General features: G+C 58.8%; 1 protein-coding gene across 8 annotated transcripts; it reads left to right on the plus strand.

Annotated features, from left to right (window-relative positions):
• Window positions 1-727: 727 nt before the first annotated feature.
• On the plus strand, window positions 728-8,537 carry GATD1 (glutamine amidotransferase like class 1 domain containing 1). 8 transcript variants are annotated; one of them, XM_003909338.4, is made up of 8 exons: window positions 728-846; window positions 3,367-3,443; window positions 4,408-4,513; window positions 4,895-5,002; window positions 6,019-6,113; window positions 6,927-7,020; window positions 7,248-7,359; window positions 7,445-7,759. In XM_003909338.4, exons 1-8 carry the CDS (start codon window positions 783-785, stop codon window positions 7,449-7,451), a joined length of 663 nt encoding a protein of 220 aa, XP_003909387.1. In that variant the 5' UTR covers window positions 728-782; the 3' UTR covers window positions 7,452-7,759. The 8 variants fall into 8 exon arrangements, with proteins under 8 accessions (XP_003909387.1, XP_009183495.1, XP_009183496.1 ...); XM_009185231.4 differs by having other exon boundaries at window positions 7,248-8,537; XM_009185232.4 differs by lacking the exon at window positions 7,248-7,359 and having other exon boundaries at window positions 7,445-8,537.
• The last annotated feature ends 5,129 nt before the right edge of the window (window positions 8,538-13,666 follow it).

Consider the following 13,666-nt stretch of genomic DNA (forward strand, 5'->3'; position numbering starts at 1 on the left):
CCCACTTCCCTTGTGGCAGGAGGGCTCTGCGTCAGGTGAGGCAGGGTTCACTGCCTGTCTGACAGGGGTCAGGGACCCTTCTCCAGGCTGGGCCAGGGGGAACCAGAGGCCAGCGGTTTTTTTTTTTGTTTTTTTTTGAGAAGGAGTCTCACTCTGTCACCCAGGCTGGAGTGCAGTGGCGTGATCTTGGCTCATTGCAACCTTCGCCCCCTGGGTTCACATGATTCTCCCGTCTCAGTCCCCCGAGTAGTTTGGATTACAGGTGCCTGCCACTGCACCTGGCTAATTTTTGTATATATATATATTTTTAGTAGAGACGGGGTTTTCTTGGCCAGGCTGGTCTTGAACTCCTGACCTCGTGATCCACTAGCCTGGGCCTTCCAAAGTGCTGGGATTACAGGCGTGAGTCACCGCTCCCAGCGGAGGCCAATGGTTTTGATGGGGTGGGACCCACGGAAGCCCTCACCTTGGCTGTTCCCAACCACGACGGTTTCCCTGGTAGGAGCAGAGGTTTGCTGGGACCTCCATATTGGTAGCAGGGGCCCAGGGGCCTGGTGCTAGGGTTAGGGTTAGGGTTAGGGTTAGGGTCAGGGTTAGGGTTAGGGTTAGCGCAGTCGACCCGGACCGGGTACAAACGCGCAGGCGCCCAGCCCCGCCCGAGCCCCGCCCCTCCCCGCCCCGCTCCGCCCCCGGCCGCCGCGGCACGTGACCCGCGTCCTCCTGGGCGCGCCCAGCCGCCGCGCACGCGCACGCACGCGCAGACCCAGCGTCGAGCCCGCGCTATGGCGTCGGAGCGGCTCCCTAGCAGGCCGGCCTGTCTGCTCGTGGCCAGCGGCGCCGCGGAAGGTGAGGCCCGGCGTCCTGGGCCGGTGTCCGAAGAGCGTCCGCGACGGGGCTGCCCGGGGCGGGAGGTTCGGGACGCGGTGGGCGCGCGTCACGTGGCGCTGGAAGCCGAAGCCGCTGAGGGCGCGGGGCACGGGCCGGGGACGGGCGGGCGGGGTCGGGGTTGGGATGGAGCTTGGGGCGGGGGCGGGGACTGGGACGGGGACGGGGTCGCGGGTTAGGATGGAGCTCGGGGTCGGAGGGGTCGGGATGGAACTCGGGGCGGGGTCCGGGGGTCGGGATGGAGATCGGGGCGGGGTCGGGATGCATCAAGGCGCCGCGTCGCTCCCCCGAGTCTCTTCTGCGCGGCGATTTCGCGGGCCCGACGTTTCTAGCGGAGGGAACCGCGTGCCTGGGCTTGGTCCCCGAGGCCGCTGCGCTCCAAGAGGGGAGCCCGGGTGTGGGGAGGGGGCGTTCGGGGAGTTGACCCCGCTCTGAGGTCGGGCGGCCGCGGGGACTCTGGCCTTCTGAACCATCGGCTCCTGAGGAGGCCCGGAGCCCCCTCCTGGAGAAGGCGCCCCCCGACCCCCGTCCTGGGGCCAGGGTACTAGGGCGCTGCTGGCCTGGGGCTCACGCGGGACGGAGCGCAGCGGGGTGCGTCCGCTGGCGCTGAGCCTGCAGGGTCTCCGGGCAGCCGGGGAGGGATGAGCAGCGGAGCCCGAGGGTGCCTGGCTTCGTTCTGAGCCCTTTGCAGAGGGAAGTGACCAGCCCAAGGTCACCGCACCATGGAGAGCTGGGGGCTGGAGTTGGGATCCGGAGGTCTCCCTCTTGAAGTCTGTAGGTCCTCAAGTGTGGACAGGGGAGATGGGGCTGTGGCGTTGTGGCGTCACGACGTGCTGAGCTCCGCCGGACTCCTCCTGAGCGATGCCGCCGGACTGCGGGTGGGAGGAGCCTTGAGTGGGGTTCAGTCCTGGGGGCGTGGGTTGGGACTTGTTTCCAGAGCAGGTCCGGCATGTTGGGGACATGGGGTCTTAGGGCCAGCAGGCTGGGGACAGCACTTCAGGAGGCCGGAAAGGCTGGCAGCCGGGGGAACAGAGCCTGCAGCAGGCTACTGGGCGCTTTACAGGGCATTTTACAGTGAATATGTATTAACTTATATAAGAAGGAAGAGGCCGGGCGCAGTGGCTCACACCTGTAATCCCAGCACTTTGGGAGGCCAAGGCGGGCGGATCATGAGGTCAAGAGATGGAGACCATTCTGGCCAACGTGGTGAAACCCCGTCTCTACTAAAAGTACGAAGATTAGCCGGGTGTGGTGGCGCTCGCCTGTAGTCCCAGCTACTCGGGAGGCTGAGGCCGGAGAATTGCTTGAACCCGGGATGCGGAGGTTGCAGTGAGCCGAGATCGTGCCACTGCACTCCAGCCTAGTGACAGATTGGGCCCCAGAATTAAAATAAATGTAGAAAGATGCAGCTCACGCTACTTTGGAATAAACTTGTACGTGCTCTCCGGCAGCCAGGGTGGGCTGGGCTGTGTCCTTCCCCTGGTGGGACAGTGACCCCCAGAGCCTTCTGGATGGGGCGTGGTGTGTTGGGTTTCTTTTTTTTTTTTTTTTTTTTTGAGACGGAGTCTCGCTCTGTCGCCCAGGCTGGAGTGCAGTGGCCGGATCTCAGCTCACTGCAAGCTCCGCCTCCCGGGTTCACGCCATTTTCCCGCCTCAGCCTCCCGAGTAGCTGGGACCACAGGCGCCCGCCACCTCGCCCGGCTAATTTTTTGTATTTTTTAGTAGAGACGGGGTTTCACCATGTTCGCCAGCATGGTCTCGATCTCCTGACCTCGTGATCCGCCCATCTCGGCCTCCCAAAGTGCTGGGATTACAGGCTTGAGCCACCGCACCCGGCCTGGGTTTCTTTTTTTAAAAGTTCTTTGAGGGGCAGAAGGGGGCTGGGAAAAGCTGGAGGGGAGGGCCAGAGTCTCAGAACCCTTGTGAGGAAAGGGTCCCTGAGCACTTTCCCTGGAGTGGGTGAGGAGGGGCCAGGACACTTCTGCATTCTCCATGGTGCCTGAGGCCCTCAGTCCCTGGTGGTTCAGTGAGAGGATGAGCTGAACTCTGTGACCCTCACACCCAGGTTTGCCTTCCAGAAAGGCCTCGCATGGCTCTGTTAGCACCAGGATGAGGCTGGGGTGTGGGAGTGGCATGGACAGTTGAGGTAGGCTGCATCCTGTCCCGGCCTCTGGCTGGGGCGGAGGTGACAGTGTCAGGCTGGGGAAAGAGCTTGCCATGGGGGATGCAGGCCTCGGGATGGCCTACAGGTCTGGCATACCTGGTTGTGCCCCTCTGACGCTTTCCCAGCTTCCTCCTTCTGGACATGAATGGGTGGCTGGCCCTGCCCCAGGGCTTCAAGTAGTGGGCCCTGGGTGTAGGGGAGAGGGCTGCTCCTCAGGGTGTTCTGGGGTCGGGTGAGGCCATGGGGGTGTCTGGGTAGCACCCTGAGGCGGGGCAGGCTAGTCCTGTGGAGCCCACACTCACCGGGACCCTCTGCAGGTGTGTCGGCCCAGTCCTTCCTCCACTGTTTCACAATGGCCAGCACCGCCTTCAACCTGCAGGTGGCCACCCCTGGGGTAAGTCCAGCCTCTCCTTCCCCACTGGACACTTGGGGTCTGTCTCCACCTCTCTGGGGGCAAGGTCAGGAGAGTGCCTCTGCTGCCTGGGAGGAGTGGGGAGCCCCTGGAGTTGGTAGAGGAGTGAAGGGTCTGTGACCAAACCCTGGTTGTGTCCTCCTGTCCCGGTCCCCATTTCCTGGGCTCTGACCCCACCTGTGATGAGGGAGACCTTTTCTTTTCTTTTCTTTCTTTTTTTTTTTTTTGAGACGGAGTTTCGCTCTTGTTGCCCAGGCTGGAGTACATTGGAGTGATCTCGGCTCACTGCAGCCTCTGCCTCCCGGGTTCAAGCAGTCCTCCTGCCTCAGCCTCCCGAGTAGCTGGGATTACAGGCACATGCCACCATGCCCGGCAAATTTTGTATTTTTAGTAGAGATGGGGTTGCGTTGTGTTGGCCAGGATGGTCTTGAACTCCCAACCTCAGGTGATCTTCCCACCTCGGCCTCCCGAAGTGCTGGGATTACAGGTGTGAGCCGCCACACCCGGCCCAAAGGAGACCTTTTCGCTGCGGGTCTGTGCTTGTGCACGTGTGTGAGCCGGAGACCAAGGCGCAGCCCTGCTGTAAAGGGCACACATGTTTCCACTGGGAGCAGTTCTCCACCCTCTGATCGTGGGTGACCCAGGGATATCAGATGTAGATAAGTCACAGTAAGGATGCATTCATTATGTGTTCGTCACTGCAGGTTTTTATTTATGATGTATAAAAATTTTTGGTTGGTGGGTTGGATAGGAAATAAACTACCGAGGCTGCTGCTGGGACAGGCCACCCCAACCTGGGAGACCCAGTGGAGGAGGCTGGGTGGTCTGGTGCCTTTGTACCTCAAGGGGATGCTGTTGGATTCCTTGTCGGCATTTTCAGGCTCCTTCTGAGCCGACAGGGACATTCCTGGTGCTGACCCTTGGCCCCTGGGCTCTGCTCCTCCAGGGGAAAGCCATGGAATTTGTGGATGTGACCGAGAGCAATGCACGCTGGGTGCAAGACTTCCGCCTCAAGGCCTATGCCAGCCCCGCCAAGCTCGAGTCGATTGATGGTAGGCCTGGGACCCACTCCTTGGGGTGGGGTGCCTGGGACCTTGGAGGGTCAAGGGTTCCAGATAGGTTTGGGGTCTTAGTGAGCTCCCTGGTTCTGCCCCTGAAGCCCTGTGACCATCTGGGGCAGCCTCCAGCCCCACATCCTGGGCCCCAGAGTTTCTGAGCTCCTCTGGGGAGGAGAGATGATGAGTGTGTGGAGACGGGAAAGTCAGGGGGGCCCTTGGGAGCTGTAGCCCATGGAGGAAAAGGGACAGATGCCATCACTAGGCTGGCTGGTCCCTGTGGAGGGTCTGTCCTGGCCACGTACTTGGGCCTGGTCCTGCAGGTGGTCTCACTTTGATTGATGTGTGGCTGCTACCTGGTCTGTGGTCTCCCCCCAGGTGCCCGGTACCATGCCCTCCTGATCCCCAGCTGTCCTGGGGCCCTGACCGACCTGGCCAGCAGTGGCTCCCTGGCCCGTATCCTGCAGCACTTCCACTCTGAGAGCAGTAGGTGACCCCTGGGACCCAGGGGAGGGGTTGGATGTGCAGCCCTACAAGAAATGGGTCTCCCACCAGCAGAAGAGAGGTGGGAAGACCCCAGGTAGGCATTTCTGGGTATCTGGTCAGTGGCCGCTGAGGTGGTTGTGGGCAGGAGGCAGTGACCGCCCCCTCTCCCGACACACACTTTGTCCTCTTCTGGTGACCATCTTGCAGGCCTCTGGGCAGTCTCCCGAGGGTGGGGGCCATGCCCTCCTGAGCAAGGCAGGACACCAGGCTGGTTCCTTCTGGGAGAGCCTGGCATCCAGGGCCGGGCTTGGGGCTCGAGGCTGGCGGGGGTGCAGGGAGGACGGCTGTTTGAGGAGACCTGGCAGCTGCCCCGGCTCAGGGTTGGGCTGTGATGAGTGTGTCCACTGGCCGGGGTGGACAAGCCAGTGCTCTATGCAGCACCCTTTGTGGGTAGGAGCTGGGCCGCTGTCCGCAGCATGGCCTGGACAGGCAGCAGTTGTTTGTGGCCACCTCAGCCATGGGAACACACTCAGCCTTTCGGATGGAGCCAGGGTGGCCCCACCGCAAGGCACAGGCACTGCCTCAGACTCACCTCCCGCCCGCATAGGGGCGTCCTGTCTAGCCAGGGAGGGGCCTGACCCACAGCACCTGCCAGTGTGGTGGGCGGCCTGGCCAGCTATGCAGTGGGGTTGCCGGGCAGTGTCCTGGGGTTTGGTAAACAGACCTGGAACCTCAGGACCTCCTCTCCGTGTGTCTCAGCCGCCAAAACCTGAGATCTGGGCTCTAAACCAGAGCCTAGTCCTGAAGCACCAGCTCCCCTGAGCAGATTCCTGATGCCAGCTATGCAGGCTGAGCCAGGACACCTCAGGTGCTGAGCCTGGTTTCCAGGGAAACCTGGGAGGAGGGGGCCAGGCAGGCGGCACAGGCCTGGGCGAGCCACAAGCAGGGGCGTCTGGGAGGGGCTTCATGGTGCGGGTGGCGGGGTCCAGGGCCTCAACGCTGTGTGCCACTTTCAGAGCCCATCTGCGCCGTTGGCCACGGTGTCGCCGCCTTGTGCTGTGCCACCAACGAGGACAGATCCTGGGTGTTCCACGGCTACAGCCTGACAGGGGTGAGTGCCTGGAGGACAGAGGCACCCTGTGCTCCCTGCTCTGTCCTCCCCCACAACAGCCAGAGATGAGGACGGAGACTCCAGAACTTCTGGCCCCTAGTCTCCTGGGAGCCTAGGCCCACTCACCAGGGGACATGGGGAGGGAGGGGCATCAGACCTGTGTGTGCAGTTGGAGGGGCTGAGAGCCCAGCCAGGGTGTCCTCGGAGACACAGCCTGTGTCGATCTGAGGCCCAAAGACTGTGAAGTGGGCTCAGTGGACACCGGGGACGGCTGTGGGAGCAGCTGATCCACAGGCCCTGAGGCAGGGAGTGGTGGCCGCTGTGCCGAGGCTGGTTTCACTGGAAATGGAACTGGCCCCCAGCTCAGATGTCACTTTCCCTGCTGAGGGGACCCCTCCTTAGTGGGTACTCAGTGCTGCCCCCGAGGGATGACACCAACCTAGTCTCAGGTTACAAGTGGGCGTGACCCCTTGGGTGAGTGGTTAGATTCACTCCTGCCCAGAGGGTGCCGCCCCAAGGGGCTCACCCCACTAAGCTCTTCTCATTCTAGTCACCTGTGTGCTCTGGTGCTGGGGGAGCTGGCCCCCTCCTCCTGTAGTGGCCTTGTCGCTCTCAGGGACACCCCATGGGAAGGTGGCTGGACTTTGTCATCTCTCTGGCCTCCAGCCTTAGCAGCTGTCCCTGTTATGAGCAGTGACACCCCCAGTCCCACTTGGTTGGGTGAGGCTCCATGCCCTGATTTGACCTTCCTGACCCCTGGGGTGGGCCTCAGGGCCTGGGCCTGGCTCAGGAGCCCCCACCCACCTCCCGCAGCCCTCTGTGTGTGAGCTCATCAGGGCCCCTGGCTTCGCCCGCCTGCCGCTCGTGGTGGAGGACTTTGTGAAGGATTCGGGCGCCTGCTTCAGTGGTGAGCCCTGAGGGTGCCCCCTGCACCTACAGAAGATGGGGTGGGGGGCTTGTCTGCGGCAGCCTGGGGGAGAAGCCTCCTGCGCCCTGGGTCCTTCAGACCCCCATGACACTGACTCAGACCCAGACAGGCTGACCTACTGCTGACCCTGGGCGCTTGCCTGGAGCCCGGGGCTCTCAGTGGGTGGGTGGACATTGCCTGAGGCTGGTGCCCTTGGTCCTCCCCAGCAAGTGAGCCTGACGCCGTGCACGTTGTGCTGGACCGCCACCTGGTCACGGGCCAGAATGCCAGCTCCACTGTCCCGGCCGTGCAGAACCTGCTCTTCCTCTGTGGCAGCCGGTGAGGGCTGGGCACATTCCTGCCATATCAGCAGAGCTGCACCCGGTGCTTTTGCCCAAGCCCTGACCACACGTCTGTCCTGCAGGAAATGAACCTGCTGGGTAGATGCACCCCCGAGACAGCCCAGGTGTCTCCAGAGGCAGACAGCCCCGTCTCAGGCTTCAGGGACCCCGCCTCTTCCCTCCTGACAAGGGCCGTGGATGGCAGCCCAGTCTGACCCTGATGGGATTGTTGGAGGCCTCCTGGAATCAGCTCTAAGGGGGTGTCGGCTCTCCTGGGGGATCTAAGCCCCCATTCCCCTGCATGTTCTCTGGTAGGAGGCAGAGAAGAGACCCCAGGTGCTTGGGGAGGCGTGCTAGCTGCTAGGTGGTCCTCGGGAATTCCAGGCCGGGTTTTCCAGGGAGGACTGGTTGCCAAGCGCGGTCGCTGTTGACTAGACAGAGTCGGCTCGGGGGTCCTCTGTGGGGGCTTGCCCTGTCGTGGCCTGTCTGCCACGCACCACCCCTTTCACCGTTGGTGGGGGCCTTGAGGGGAGGACCCAGTCGGCGGGAGCTGGCTCAGAACTTCGGCCAAAGGTGAATGGAGTTTTTTGGGAGCAGCACCTCCTGCCCCGAGGCTGACGGGCACTGGCAGTACTTTGCTGTTGAAGGAGTCTTCCTGGCATGTGGTTTCAAAGTGTAAGCACCTCCGCGATCCACCCTGTCCTGTCTATGCATCGAGAGGGATGTTTAGTTGTGAATATGAGACCATGAGATTCTCCATGAGAGGAAAGTGCTGTCCCCCACGGCCTTGCAGAGTGGCCTCGAGTACAGCAGCTGTCAAGGGCAGACAGTGGTCTGGCCTGCTGGGCACCTGGCCTGGGCCCTGGCCTTCCAGCGGGCTGCCTGCTGGCCCCATTGTAGGGCCTTAGGAGAAGCTTAGGCCTTCTTCTTCCTCACAGTTCCCCAGTTTGAGCCATCGAAGGCCTTCCTCCTGCCCACTTTCCCGTCTCAGCCACAGCCATTCTCAAGCACGAGGGTGGCTCCTGGTGCCAGTGACCTGCCAGGAGGCCTCTTGTGATCGTAAAAGCATTCAGTTGGCTGGGCGTGGTGGCTCACGCCTATAATCCCAGCACTTTGGGAGGCCAAGGTGGGCGGATCATCTGAGGTCAGGAGTTTGAGACCAGCCTGGCCAACATGGTGAAACTAAAATACAAAAATTAGCTGGGCGTGGTGTCAGGGGCCTGTAATCCCAGCTACTTGGGAGGCTGAGACTTGAGAATTGCTTGAACCTGGGAGGCGGAGGTTGCAGTGAGCCAAGATTGCGCCATTGCACTCCAACCTGGGCAACTAGTGAAACTCCGTCTCAAAAATAAAAAATAAAAAAATAAAGCCATTCAATAAGGAGAATTCAGAAAAAAGTGGAAGAAGGAAGCGCTGCAGCCACACCCCCGCCCTGAAGGCTGCGTCCCTCCAGTGCCTCCCAGATTAGTCAGGATGCCCACTTAGCACTGACTGCAGGGCCTTGCTCTGTCCCGGGTCCACTCTCACCCCCATGTGGTGATGGACGTCTCTGGACAAGTACTTTATATCTTATTTTATTTATTTACTTTTTGAGACAGAGTTTCTCTCGTTGCCCAGGCTGGAGTGCAGTGGCATAATCTAGGCTCACTGCAACTGCTGCCTCCCAGGTTCCAGCGATTCTCCAGCCTCAGCCTCCGGAGTAGCTGGGATTACAGGCATGAGCCACCACGCCCGGCTAATTTTTGTATTTTTAGTAGAGACCGTGTTTCACCATGTTGACCAGGCTGGTCTCAAACTCCAGACCTCAAGTGATCCTCCTGCCTCGGCTTCCCGAAGTGTTAGGATTACAGGTATGAGCCACCGTGCCCGGACTAGTTTTTGTATTTTTAGCAGAGACGGGGTTTCATCATGTTGGCCGGGCTGGTCTTGAACTCCTGACCTCAGGTGATCCACCTGCCTCGACCTCCCAAAGTGCTGGGATTACAGGCTTGAGCCACCGTGCCCAGCTAACATTTTATTTTTTGGATGAAGTTTCACTGTCGCCAGGCTGGAATGCAGTGGCACAATCTCGGCTCACTGCAACCTCCGCCTCCTGGGTTCAAGTGATTATTCTGCCTCAGCCTCCCGAGTAGCTGGGACTACAGGTGCACACCACCACGCCCAGCTAATTTTTGTATTTTTAATGGAGACAAGATTTCACCATGCTGGCCAGGGTGGTCTTGATATCTTGACCTTCTGATCCGTCTGCTTTGGCCTCCCAAAGTGCTGGGATTACAGGCGTGAGCCACTGCACCCAGCCAACAAGGACTTTTTTTAAAAAAAATTTAAGCTCATGTCTTTTTTTATTTTTTGAGACGGAGTCTCTGTTACCCAGACTTGAGTGTAGTAGTGCGATCTCGGCTCACTGCAACCTCCGCCCTCCGAGTTCAAGCGATCCTCCTGCCTCAGCCCCCCGAGTAGCTGGGACTACAAGCGCCCGCGACCACACTTGGTTAATTTTTGGTATTTTTAGTAGAGACGGGGTTTCACCATCTTGGTCAGGCTGGTCTTGAACTCCTGACCTTGTGATCCACCCGCCTTAGCCTCCCAAAGTGCTGGGATTACAGGCAAGCTCATATCTTAAGTCTTAGTCCATTTGGGCTCCTATAAGAACATACTGTAAACTGGTCGGGCCCGGTCATCCTGCCCTGTGACTGGATGACCTCCCAGATGCCCCACCTAATACCATCCCCTTGCAGGTGAGGACTTGAGCAGGTGGGTTTTGGGGGCACATGTTCAGGCCACAGCAGGGTGGATGAAGAGCCAGTGAGCCTTACTGAGCTCCTCTGGTCAGCCAGATCTGACATTAAGCCCAGCATTGAAGATCAAGGCAGGTGTGGCTTTGGGATGTGAAGTGGGTTCTGACGCGGGGCCCCACAGACCTGTCCCCAAGTGAGCCGCCTGCAGGCCCGTGTCATTCCTCAGCTGCGTGCAAAGTCTCTGGCTCAGAGAGCCTCCCCGCTGTGCCCAGTTCTCTCTCTGCCAGGGCAGGGCTTGGGGCAGCACCAGGCTGGGGCAGAGGATGAAAGCAAGAGGACCGAACTTCTGGAAGGGCAGCGGAGGGCGGCTGAGGATTTCCCCATGTACCAGTGTGTGTTCATCTACCCACGAGGAATAAAACCATGCAGCTCCACACAGATGGTGCCCGGTGTTCACAGCAGAACTGCTCATGATAATGGATAAGTTGTTTTCAAACAATGGGTTGTCAATGTTTAGTAATCATTGGTATCAGTAAGAGTAATGTATCCATATGGAGGATTATTTGGCTATTAAAAAGGAATGAGGCCGGGCGCGGTGGCTCAAGCCTGTAATCCCAGCACTTTGGGAGGCCGAGATGGGCGGATCACGAGGTCAGGAGATCGAGACCATCCTGGCTAACACGGTGAAACCCCGTAGATGAAGTGAACGGGGCTGAGCTTGCAGTGAGCTGAGATCGGCCACACTCAGCCTGGGCTACAGAAGCGAGACTCCCGTCTCAAAAAAAAAAAAAAAAGGAATGAATTTTTTTTTTGAGATGTAAGTCTCGCTCTGTCTGAAACTGTGAGTACAGTATCTCGCTCACTCTAACGCTGCCGGACCCTGCCTCGGCCTCCCAGCTGGACCAAGCTTCGCCGACTAATTTTTTTTTTGGATTTTTGAGTGAGGCGGGGTTTCACGTGTTCCAGTCAGAGACCAGTCTCCTCTTTCTGACCTGTGATCCGTCTTGGTCTCCCAAAGTCTGGATGAACTGGCTCCTCAAACTGAATAAGTTATTTTTAATAGGGTCTTGCTATATTGCCCTGGCTGGAGTGCATCGACTGTTCGCAGATGCAGTTACTGCTCATCGCAGCCTTGAACTGGCCTCAAGTGATCCTCCCACCTCAGCCTCCCCAGTAGACGAGACTGCAGGATACACCACCGTGCCCGGCTAGGAGTGAAGTTCTTTTACGTTCTGTGATGTGGGCGGACCTGGACAGAATGCTGAGTGAAAGAAGCCTGTCTCAAAAGGCCTGTGCCTTGTGATTCCATTTTTGTGAAATATCCAGAAAATGTAAGTCAGACAGAAAGTAGATTGTTTGAGGCTGGGAATGGGGACAGATAGGTTTGAGATTTCATTTTGGGGTGATGGTTTCACAGTTCTAAGATGACTGAATTATAGGGGCAAGTGGGTGAACTTGGTGTTTGCGAATGACACTCACAAACGTAGTCATATCCCCAGAGCCCCGTTCTGCTGGGTCTCTTTGGAGATACTGGTGCTGTTAATCTTTGGGAGCCACAGGACCTTTAATGTCCTCTTAGGACTTAGCCTGTTGACGGGCTCAGAGGCAGAGGCCTGACCTACTGTGGGAAGCCTTGAAGGATAGGAGGGACTCCTCAGCAGTGGAGGTTGGTGTGGGGAAGAGCCCTGCACTGGTTTTGATCAGGGGCACTGGCAGCCCAGCTGCCTCCCTGGCCTGCTGCTCTGCCCCAGGGTTGTCCCCTCTGCACCCTGGATGGGCCAGGCGTGCCCAACCCAGGTTGGAACTGAGGAGAGGCGGCCACATGCCTGGTGTAAGGTAAGGTAGCTTGTTTCAGGTTCAGGGTGAGAAGCTGCAGCTCCATCCTACGGCCCAGTGCTGTCCCTGCCTTTGGAGGGGTGGGGGCAAGTCCAGAAGCTGCTCCAGACCCTAGTAAATGGGGGCTCAATGGACCCTCTTTGCAGTGCCTGGTATCCCTGGAGCCAGGAAGGACCAACCTGCAATCTGCAAAAAGGCATGGGGCACATGGGTCTAGACCTGGCAGAGGCTTTCAGGGAGGGGAGGAGGAAGCGGCTGCCCTAGAGTCGTGGGGAGGTCCCCTGCTGACCTCTGGGTGGGGCCCAGGGCAGTCCTTGGATCACTGGCAAGGCTGGACTTTCAGGTCCACAACTGGGAGGTTGGACAGGTGTGGGTCCAGGAGCCCCCTTGCCTTGTTCTCCCTGCAGCCTGACCAAGACTCTCTGTGGCAGTCACCCTGTAATGCTTCTGGGAACAGAGGGACCACCCCATAGACCACCAATCTCTGATCCCACCAAGCCCTTCATAGTGCAATCCATTGCATTCAAACTCCAGTTGACGAACTATTTGCAGGGCTGATCTGCTGCACTGGGTTTCAGGTTCGGGTTAGGATCCATAAAGGTGGCTGGGTGCAGTGGCTCACACCTGTAATCCCTGCACTTTAGGAGGCTGCAGCAGGAGGATCACATGAGCCCAGAAATTTGAGACCAGACTAGGTAGTGTGGTGAGACCCCATCTCTACAAAAAATAGAAAATTAGCCATGCATGGTGGTGCACACCTGTAATCCCAGCTACAGGCAGGAGGATCACTTGAGCCTGGGAGGTGGGCTACAGTGAGCCAAGATTGCACCACTGCACTCCAGCCTGGGTAACAGAGTGAAAGCCCTGTATTGAAAAATGGGGACCGGGCATGGTGGCTCATGCCTGTAATCCCAGCACTTTGGGAGGCCGAGGCAGGCAGATCATGAGGTCAGGAGATCGAGACCACGGTGAAACCCCGTCTCTACTAAAAATACAAAAAATTAGCCGGGCGCGGTGGCGGGTGCCTGTGGTCTCAGCTACTCAGGAGGCTGAGGCAGGAGAATGGCGTGAACCCGGGAGGCGGAGCTTGCAGTGAGCCGAGATCGCACCACTGCACTCCAGCCTGGCCGACAGAGTGAGAGACTGTCTCAAAAAAAAGAAAAATGGGGAGAGGCCGGGCGGGGTGGCTCACGCCTGTAATCCCAGTACTTTGGGAGGCCGGGGTGGGTGAATCACAATGTCAGGAGTTCAAGACCGGCTTGGCCAAAATGGTGAAACCCAGTCTCTACTAAATATACAAAAATTAGCTAGGCGTGTGGCAGGCACCTGTAATCCCAGCTACTCAGGAGGCTGAGGCAGGAGAATTGCTTGAACCCAGGAGGCGGAGGCTGCGGTTAACTGACATCGCGCCGCTGCACTCCAGCCTGGGTGACAGAGTGAGACTCCGTCTCAAAAAAAAAAAGAAAAAGAAAAACGAAAACACGGAGAAGCAGACGCAGTGGTCCCAGCACTTTGGGACCCCAAAGCAGGGCACATCACTTGAGATCAGGAGTTTGAGACCAGACTGGCCAACATGGCGAAACCCCGTTTCTACTAAAAATAAAAAAATTAGCCAGGTATTGTGGCAGGCACCTGTCATCCCAGCTACCCAGGAGGCTGAGGCAGGAGAATCTCTTGAACCCAGGAGGCGGAGGTTGCAGTGAGCCCAGATCACACCACTGCACTCCAGCC

Source organism: Papio anubis, chromosome 12, assembly GCF_008728515.1.
Source record: "Papio anubis isolate 15944 chromosome 12, Panubis1.0, whole genome shotgun sequence".
Lineage (NCBI taxonomy): Eukaryota > Metazoa > Chordata > Mammalia > Primates > Cercopithecidae > Papio > Papio anubis.

What these genes read in the sequence shown, in the direction of transcription:
- GATD1 (XM_003909338.4), top strand. Translation starts at nt 783, where the DNA reads ATGGCGTCGGAGCGGCTCCCTAGCAGGCCGGCCTGTCTGCTCGTGGCC. An exon ending in TGCAGGTGGCCACCCCTGGG is followed by an intron (nt 3,444 to 4,407) that starts GTAAGTCCAGCC and finishes CTGCTCCTCCAG; the next exon opens with GGGAAAGCCATGGAATTTGT. An exon ending in TTCGGGCGCCTGCTTCAGTG is followed by an intron (nt 7,021 to 7,247) that starts GTGAGCCCTGAG and finishes GGTCCTCCCCAG; the next exon opens with CAAGTGAGCCTGACGCCGTG.